Source organism: Punica granatum, chromosome 7 (assembly GCF_007655135.1).
Source record: "Punica granatum isolate Tunisia-2019 chromosome 7, ASM765513v2, whole genome shotgun sequence".
In the NCBI taxonomy this organism is placed as follows: domain Eukaryota; kingdom Viridiplantae; phylum Streptophyta; class Magnoliopsida; order Myrtales; family Lythraceae; genus Punica; species Punica granatum.
In genome coordinates this window covers 19,557,935-19,567,591 of record NC_045133.1, presented here as the reverse complement: position 1 = coordinate 19,567,591, position 9,657 = coordinate 19,557,935, and the positions used below count along the sequence as shown (strand labels likewise).

Genomic DNA, 9,657 nt, shown 5'->3' with positions numbered 1-9,657 from the left:
CATTAAAGCAATCATATTATGATAAGCACGAGACAACTGAAGAAAGGTTGGGGCATATCCCTGAGGGCATCAACCCGAAAGCATTTGCTGAATTTCATGACCGTGAGAGTACAAATTGTTGGGTATCCCTCCAATTTGGAGGAAGTTGGGCTCAAATTGTATTGGGCTTTTATCGGGCCTTAATAAGCCCAAGAACCCATTTTATTAGGGTTTTTGTTTCAGCAAATCAGCTGAGGTATAAATAGCAGCAGAACAGCTGCAGATTAGAGTAGAGCGGCAGAAGTGCAGCAGCATAGCAGCACAAAACCAGGGAAGAGCAGACAGCAGAATTCGAAGAGCAGGGGCAGCGCGCAGCTGGAGATCAAACCTCGATCGGGACATCAAACGAACTCCAATTGGGACGAAATTTTGACAGCAGCTTCACAACACGTGGGGCTAACTTCTGAACGGTCAGAATTTCTATTCGAGCTCTGTAGGTGCTGTTTCAGCTAATTTTGTGAACCACCCGGTGTGGGTGACGAATTTAGTATTTGGGTGATCCAAGAGAGTGTTTCTCTTGAGTTTGGTGATCCAAGGGTTTACCCTTGATGAAAGACATTGTATAACCTTCATAGTGGATCGTTGATTCGGAGTTGGTCCCGTGGTTTTTCCCCACATTGGGGTTTTCCACGTAAATTCTTGGTGTTGTTTTACTTTACTGCTAGTTGGTTGATTTGATTAGTTCCTATCTCGATTACACTAGAAGGGGAGGAAGATTAATCGCTGCGTTATTGTTTGGTTGAGTACATCCCTAACCCCAACAAGTGGTATCAGAGCCTCGGGTTAGAGAAGTTTTGAGTTTTTCGGTGTTTTCGAGATGGAGGAGTCTACAGGATCTATGTTCAAGTTGAATGCAACCAACTACTCTATATGGAAGTCTCGGATGGAGGATCTTCTATTTTGCAGGGATTTGTACGATCGTATTGAAGGGGATTCCGCGAAACCCAAAGATAAGGATGACAAGGCTTGGGAACGCACAAATCGGAAGACTATTGGTTTGATTCGGCAGTGGATAGACAATAGTATTTATCATCATGTTGCTCAGGAGACAAATGCGAAAGCTTTGTGGGATAAATTGACAAATCTCTATGCGAGGAAGACACCACAAAATAAGGCATTCCTCGTGAAGAAGCTGGTTCATCTTCGTTTCCAGGATGGAGGTGATATGGCTGCGCACATGAGTAACTTCCAGGATATTATTAACCAGTTGACGAACCTAGAGATAATATTACCCGATGAGTTGCAGGCCTGTCTACTTTTAGGGACTCTACCGGATAATTGGGACACACTTGTGGTTGCATTAAGCAATTCTGCGCCAAACGGGAAGCTATCGTTGGCTACGGTGACAGACAGTTTATTTAATGAGGAGACTAGAAGGAAAGGCACGGGAATTTCCATTCAGTCTGAAGCTTTGGTTACTGAACAACGGGGGAGAAGTCAAAGCAGAAATTTCTCTTCAAGCATAGTAACTCACGTGGCAAATCGAGGGGCAGATCAAAGTCGAAGACGAGGAAAGTGGTCACTTGCTATCACTGTGGAAAAGAGGGACACTACAAAAGGGAGTGTAGAGCTCTGAAGAAAAATCAGAATGGCAACGGTGAGAGCAAGAAGGAAGAAGGCACTACAGCAGTGGCATGTGATGGAGAGACCTACATCATTTGTGATGAAGCTTATGTGAATTTCACATGTCAGGACTCTACCTGGGTTGCAGATACAGGTGCCTCGTTTCATGTCACTCCTCATCGGGATTTCTTTTCATCTTACACTACCGGGGACTATGGTTATGTGAGAATGGGGAATGGACAATCATGCAAGATTGTCGGTATTGGTGATGTCTGTCTAGAGACCGAGCTTGGCTGCAAGTTGTTTTTGAAGAAGGTGAGGCATGTTCCAGAAATTCGCCTTAACCTAATCTCGACGGGTCAACTTGATGATGAAGGCTACAGTAATGAATTCAGCAATGGGAGATGGAAGCTCTCCAAGGGTTCGTTGATTGTGGCACGGGGTCAGAAGACCGACACTCTCTACAGACTGCGTGCCAGACACAACTCCGGTCAGGTTAATGTTGTTGAGGATTATCCTATCGAGCTATGGCATAGGAGACTTGGGCATATCAGCGAGAAAGGTATTCAAATTCTTGCTAGAAAGCAGTCTTTGCCCGTTAAAGGTATGCACTTGAGCACTTGTGATCACTGTTTAGCTGGTAAGCAGAGGAGAGTTTCTTTTGTTAGATCGTCCCTCTAGATGCCATCATATACTTGATCTTGTGCATACAGATGTTTGTTTTATGTCGGATAGATCTCTTGGTGGTGCTCTCTATTTTGTGACATTTATAGATGATCACACCAGGAAAGTTTGGGCTTACCCTATGAGAACTAAAGATCAGGTGACTGAGATTTTCAAGAACTTCCATGTAGCAGTGGAAAGAGAAACAGGCATGAAGCTGAAATGTGTCAGAGCTGATAATGGTGGTGAGTATAGAGGTCCTTTCGAGAACTATTGCAGGACTCACGGTATCAAACTTGAGAAGACGGTACCGAAGACACCACAACAGAACGGGCTTGCAGAGAGAATGAACCGCACAATTGTTGAGAGAGTTCGTTGTATGCTTTCTCAAGCGAAGCTGTCTAAGCCTTTCTGGGGCAAGGCAATGAGGTCAGCGGTTGATCTTATTAATCTTACACCGTCAGTTGCACTTGATGGAGATGTACCCCAGCAGGTGTGGACCGGCAAGAAAGTATCATACAAGCATCTCAGAGTATTCGGGTGCAGGGCATCTGTTCACATTCCTCGAGATGAAAGATCAAAACTTGATGCCAAGGCAAAACAGTGCATCTTCTTGGGTTATGCACATGAAGAGTTCGGGTACAGGCTTTGGGACCCTGATAGCAAGAAGATCATCAGGAGCAGGGATGTTGTCTTCTTTGAGGACCAGACAATCGAGGATTTGCAAAAGTTAGAGAAGGCCAGTGTAGGCAATCCTCACGAGATCTCTATTCCTGTACCGGTTGATGTAGAGCATCCAATGGAAGAGGTACCTGGTGAGTATGAAGAAACCACGACTGGGGGTGAGATTCCTCAGGTAGATGATGATGTGACTACGGATGATACAGGCTCGCAGTTACAGTTAGGGCCTGCAGATCTACCTAGACAATCTGATAGAATAAGACGATCATCTACAAGATATCCGCCTCATGAATATGTGCTACTGACTGACGGGGAGAACCTGAGTGCTATGATGAAGCTGTGGCACATGAGTACAAGGAGCACTGGTTGAAGGCGATGAATGAGGAGATGAACTCCTTGTCTGAAAATCACACGTATGACCTAGTGAAGCTACCGCAAGGTAAGAGAGCATTGAAGAACAAATGGGTCTACAGGTTGAAGACAGAGAACTCGCGACCTCGATACAAAGCTCGGCTGGTAGTGAAAGGTTTCAACCAGAAGAAAGGAGTTGACTTCGAGGAGATCTTCTCGCCCGTTGTCAAGATGTCATCGATCCGAGTTGTTCTCGCACTGGCAGCTAGTCTGAACTTGGAGATCGAGCAGCTCGATGTAAAAACAGCTTTCCTGCATGGTGACTTGGAGGAAGAAATATATATGGAGCAGCCTGAAGGATTCCGAGTTAAAGGTAAGGAGCATTTGGTGTGCAGGCTGAGAAGAGCTTGTATGGGCTTAAGCAAGCACCTCGGCAGTGGTATAAAAAGTTTGACTCTTTCATGTTGAGCCATGGCTACACACGGACAACTTCAGATCATTGTGTGTTCGTGAAACAATTCTCGAATGGTGATTTTATCATTTTACTGTTATATGTGGATGATATGCTACTTGTTGGTCATGATATGAGCAAGATTACAGAGTTGAAGAAGGAGCTCAACAAGTCCTTTGCCATGAAGGATTTGGGACCGGCAAAGCAGATCCTGGGATGCATATTTCTCGTGACAGATCAAGTGGAAAACTTTGGCTTTCTCAAGAGAAGTACATCGAGAAGATTTTGGATCGGTTCAACATGGGTAATGCTAAACCAGTTTCATCACCACTTGCTTCTCATTTCAAACTTAGCTCGAAGCAATGTCCTACAAGTGAGAAGGAGAAAGAAGAGATGAAGAAAGTTCCTTACTCATCAGCTGTAGGAAGTTTAATGTATGCCATGGTCTGTACAAGACCAGATATCGCTCATTCTGTTGGTGTGGTTAGTCGTTTTCTCTCCAATCCGGGGAAAGAGCATTGGAATGCAGTTAAGTGGATTCTGAGGTATCTCAGAGGAACATCCAAGTGTGTTTACACTTTGGCACTGGTAAGCCGGAGTTAGTGGGCTATACGGATGCGGATATGGCAGGAGATATTGATTCCCGGAAATCCACTTCGGGATACTTGATGACTTTTGCAGGGGGAGCTATCTCATGGCAGTCAAGGCTTCAAAAGTGCATCGCTTTGTCTACAACGGAAGCCGAATACATTGCGGTGACCGAAGGTTGCAAGGAGATGTTGTGGTTGCAAAAGTTTTTGCAGGAGTTGAGCTTGAAGCAAGAAAGGTATGTTCTACACTGTGATAGTCAAAGCGCCATTCATCTTTGCAAGAATCCCACTTTCCATTCGAGGTCGAAGCATATCGATATCAAGTTTCATTGGATTAGAGATGTGTTGGAGTCCAAGCTGGTGAAGCTAGACAAAGTGCACACTGATGAGAATGGAGCAGATATGATGACAAAACCTCTCGCTAGGGAGAAACTTCATGTTTGCCGAAGTATAGCCGGTATACTTGAAGCCTCCAAATAGTCGGGAGGGGGAGTTTGTTGGGTATCCCTCCAATTTGGAGGAAGTTGGGCTCAAATTGTATTGGGCTTTTATCGGGCCTTAATAAGCCCAAGAACCCATTTTATTAGGGTTTTTGTTTCAGCAAATCAGCTGAGGTATAAATAGCAGCAGAACAGCTGCAGATTAGAGTAGAGCGGCAGAAGTGCAGCAGCATAGCAGCACAAAACCAGGGAAGAGCAGACAGCAGAATTCGAAGAGCAGGGGCAGCAGCGCGCAGCTGGAGATCAAACCTCGATCGGGACATCAAACGAACTCCGATTGGGACGAAATTTTGACAGCAGCTTCACAACACGTGGGGCTAACTTCTGAACGGTCAGAATTTCTATTCGAGCTCTGTAGGTGCTGTTTCAGCTGATTTTGTGAACCACCCGGTGTGGGTGACGAATTTAGTATTTGGGTGATCCAAGAGAGTGTTTCTCTTGAGTTTGGTGATCCAAGGGTTTACCCTTGATGAAAGACATTGTATAACCTTCATAGTGGATCGTTGATTCGGAGTTGGTCCCGTGGTTTTTCCCCACATTGGGGTTTTCCACGTAAATTCTTGGTGTTGTTTTACTTTACTGCTAGTTGGTTGATTTGATTAGTTCCTATCTCGATTACACTAGAAGGGGAGGAAGATTAATCGCTGCGTTATTGTTTGGTTGAGTACATCCCTAACCCCAACACAAATGTATAAACAATATTTTTCTCTGATTGTTGAATAATGAAATATCCTATTAAGCATTTTTCGTGGGTTAAATACACCACAGAAAATGTGTGAGCAGAATAAGGTCAATCGAGGAACGATGGTACTCCCTCATTATACGGGCTCAAAAAGTTATGTGGTGATTCGAGCAGAGCAGATATACACAAACACATTTGTTAAAATATTTTAAGTTATTTTATCTAAAAGAAACAACTAAAATGATTAATACATTTACAATATATGCTGCTATGGATCCAGAGCATCGAGAACCTTCAAGTTGGAAAATGCTTTGTGTTGCTCATGCAAAGAGTGACTCAAGTTTGAATTCCGTAACTGCTCCGGAGATTGTGGTAACCATCGAAATGAATAAGATCTATGCTCTTATAATTAGTCTTATCCATAATTATTGTAGCCTAGGATCACCAGTCTTTGCACATTCATCCACGCACTAACTAGCCAAATTCCACATTCACAAATATCAGATGTGACCCCCATGACCAGACAAATAATATCTTCCAAATATAATTCTTTTCCTTCCTTACCATGTGAACGCCCAAAAATTAAAATTTTGACTTTCAGAACAAGTCGATCGGGGTTGACTTGACTAAGACTCAAGTCAAAGTCAAGGAAAACCCAGCAATTGTAGAGATGCATTCCATGTCTTGGTTACACTCGACCTCGTACATGATATAAAGTTGTAACAAAGATTGAGGTTTGCAAAATTGCCTGGTTCCTATTCTTTGCAGAAGAATGTTTGAGAGTATTTTTTCCTTTAAGCTTTTCCTCCTCCTCCTACTATCAGGGAAATCTCTGTACCTTCAAACCGTTACGTTGGCGTTGAGCTGTGTCGACAATGAACGGGAAGCACTTCTCAAGTTCAAACGAGGCCTCACCGACCCCGGCGATCTGCTCTCTTCCTGGACAGGACGAGACTGTTGCGCTTGGGAAGGAGTTCGCTGCAGCAATAGAACAGGACGAATACTCGGTCTCGACCTCCGAAACAGAAATCCCAGTGACCCGGACTTGGGCTTCGGGGGACCCTCTCTCGGAGGCGAGATCAGCCCTTCTCTGCTGGAGTTGAAAGACCTGAGGCGCTTGGACCTGAGCATGAACGATTTCAGCAGTACAAAGATTCCGAACTTTCTCGGTTCATTTCAATATATGAAGTACCTGAATCTCTCGGGAGCATCTTTTGCGGGGAACATTCCCCTAAACCTCGGGGATCTTTCCCGTTTGAGGTACCTCGATCTCAGGAATTGTTTCCTGCAATCGGATGCGAATGATCTCTTCTGGCTCTCCGGTCTTCCTTTGCTCGAGTATCTGGACTTGGGGGCTGTCGACCTCAGCAAGGCTGCATCGGATTGGCTTCAAACAATCAATTTGCTGCCTTCTCTTCGGGAGTTGCACTTATCCAATTGCAGGCTCTTGAAACTTCCTCATTCCCTCCCCTTCATCAACTTCACATCGATCTCAGTTCTCGACCTCTCCAACAATGGCTTCAACTCTTCTCTGCCTCCCTGGCTCTTCAATCTCACCAACCTCGTATATCTCGACCTCAACTCAAACAGCATCATGGGCGGCGTCCTGGATATGTTCTCGGGTTTAGCATTTCTCCAAGAACTTGACCTGTCCGAGAACTCTCTCATCGAAGGTGAGCTTCCGACTTCTGTGGGAAGTCTATGCAATATGAACGTACTGAAGCTATCGGTCAACAATATGGAAGGCGAGATAACCGATTTCCTGGACGGTTTATCTCGATGTAGCAATGGTAGCAGCATAGAGAATCTTGATTTGGGACTTAATCAATTCTCAGGGAGCCTGCCTGAGTCCATCGCACACTTGAGCAAGTTAAGGTACCTTCAACTGCCGAATAACTTGTTTGAAGGTCCGATCCCAGAGTCTATTGGGAACATGTCGGCTTTGGAGGAAATCAACTTCAGTGGCAATAAGATGAACCGAATTCCGACTGGCTTCGGGCAACTCTCAGCTCTAACTGCTGCAGGTCTCTCGTACAATGTGTGGGAAGGTGTGATCTCGGAGGCCCACTTCGCCAACCTCTCGAGACTAAGGGATTTAGATTTATACAAGGACTCCCCAAACATTTCCTTGGCCTTCAATATCTCTCCTGGTTGGGCCCCTCCCTTCAAACTTCACCTCATCAATATTAGGTCTTGCAACTTGGGACCTAATTTCCCGAATTGGCTCAAGAAGCAGGATGAGCTTGTCACTGTGGTTCTCAACAATGCTCAAATCTCGGGTGAGATACCGAATTGGTTCTTGGAGCTCAACTTGCAACTAGATAAGTTTGATGTTGCGTATAATCAGTTAAGTGGATCCCCTCCGACCTCTCTTGTGTTCACTTCCTCGGCAAATGTGGCCTTGAGCTCAAACCTATATGAGGGTCCTTTGCCTCTCTGGTCTCCCAATGTCACCCAAGTGTACCTTGATAATAATCGATTTTCAGGTCCTATCCCACCTGATATTGGAGATAAGATGCCATTGCTTACCGACTTGGACATCTCGCAGAATTCGTTAACTGGTAGAATCCCCTTGTCCATTGGGAATCTGTCTACTTTGACATCTTTGGTCATCTCCAACAACTATCTCACTGGAGAGATACCGGGGTTCTGGAGCAACATCCCATTCTTATACGAATTTGTCATGTCCAACAATAGCCTCTCGGGCACGATCCCGAGCTCAATAGGCTCCCTGAACTCTCTCAAGTTCTTTGTGCTCAGCAACAACAATCTCTCAGGCGAGCTTCCCCCCTCATTAATGAATTGCTCGATTTGGAGCCTCGACCTTGGGGAGAACAGATTCTCTGGGAAAATCCCCAGATGGATCTCAGAAGGCATGCCGAATCTATTAATCTTGCGGTTGCGATCAAATTTATTCTCCGGGGAAATACCTCCCGAAATCTGTGGGTTATCCGAGCTTCATATATTGGATCTCTCACACAATGATTTGAGAGGGCCGATCCCCTCGTGCGTGGGCAACTTGACAGGTCTTAAGGTCGAGCTCACTGACATAGACAACCAGAGGTATGAGGGAAAACTCACAGTGGTCGCGAAAGGGAGGCAACTCCAATACCAGCAAACCCTTTACCTCGTGAACAGTTTTGACTTATCAGATAACAGGTTGTCAGGCGAAATCCCAAGTGGGCTCGCAGATCTTGTGAAGCTGGGCACGCTGAACTTGTCGATGAATGGATTGGTTGGGGAAATTCCCTCCAGCATCGGAAACTTAGACGTCTTGGAAACCTTGGACCTGTCCAGGAACAGGCTTTCGGGCCCAATCCCACCAGGGATGACTTCCTTGACAAAGTTGAACCACTTGGACCTGTCCTACAATAACTTGTCGGGAAAAATTCCGACTGCCAACCAATTCCAAACCTTCAACGACCCATCAATGTACGAGGGCAACTCTGGCCTCTGCGGGGTCCCACTGACAAAGTTGTGCCCTGGCGATGGCGCACCATCTCATCCTCCGGATGCCAATAGTGATGAGAATGATGGCGACAATGATGAGGATAGGCTAGACAGGTTGTGGCTATTCCTAAGCACAGGGCTTGGATTCATCATAGGATTCTGGGGTGTCTGTGGTACTCTGATCATCAAGAAGTCATGGAGGATTGCTTATTACAGGTTTGCTGACAGGATTATAGACAAGCTCATCGTGTTTTGGTCTGTGAACACACGGCTCCGGGGAGGAGCTGAGGGGGGGTGATTGAAATTGACGGGCTGATCAGATGGTTATAACGAAGGAGAATATGCAAACTATTTCGTTTTGATAGAACAGAATACCATTGTAAGCAACAAACCTCTGATTAACCAGCGGTTCATCAATGTTTAAGCATTGAAAAGAAATCCATTTTCTATAAATGACATCATATGGTTTCGTAAATCTGAGGAAAATAGTAAGTTCATTGTTGAACACTGATGGTCTTTCTTTTAATGGCAAAAGCATGAGATAAAACTTAATTTAGTCCTCCAGTAACGCGTGAGCAAAGTATTAGTACTAATCTTTGAGAAACTAATCTAATAATTGGATTAATCTTTAATAATCTATTTTCCCAGGACTAGTATAAGTAGATAGGAATTCTCTACGCTACATGA

The 9,657-nt window shown here is 44.9% G+C and overlaps 1 protein-coding gene across 1 annotated transcript; it reads left to right on the top strand.

Moving 5' to 3' along the window:
* Positions 1–6,242: 6,242 nt before the first annotated feature.
* On the top strand, positions 6,243–9,421 carry LOC116212979 (receptor-like protein EIX2). Its single transcript, XM_031547761.1, has one exon. It carries the CDS (start codon positions 6,293–6,295, stop codon positions 9,266–9,268), a length of 2,976 nt encoding a protein of 991 aa, XP_031403621.1. The 5' UTR covers positions 6,243–6,292; the 3' UTR covers positions 9,269–9,421.
* Positions 9,422–9,657: the final 236 nt, after the last annotated feature.

Excerpts from the sequence above, each read along its gene's own strand:
- LOC116212979 (XM_031547761.1), top strand. The coding sequence starts at position 6,293 with ATGTTTGAGAGTATTTTTTCCTTTAAGCTTTTCCTCCTCCTCCTACTA.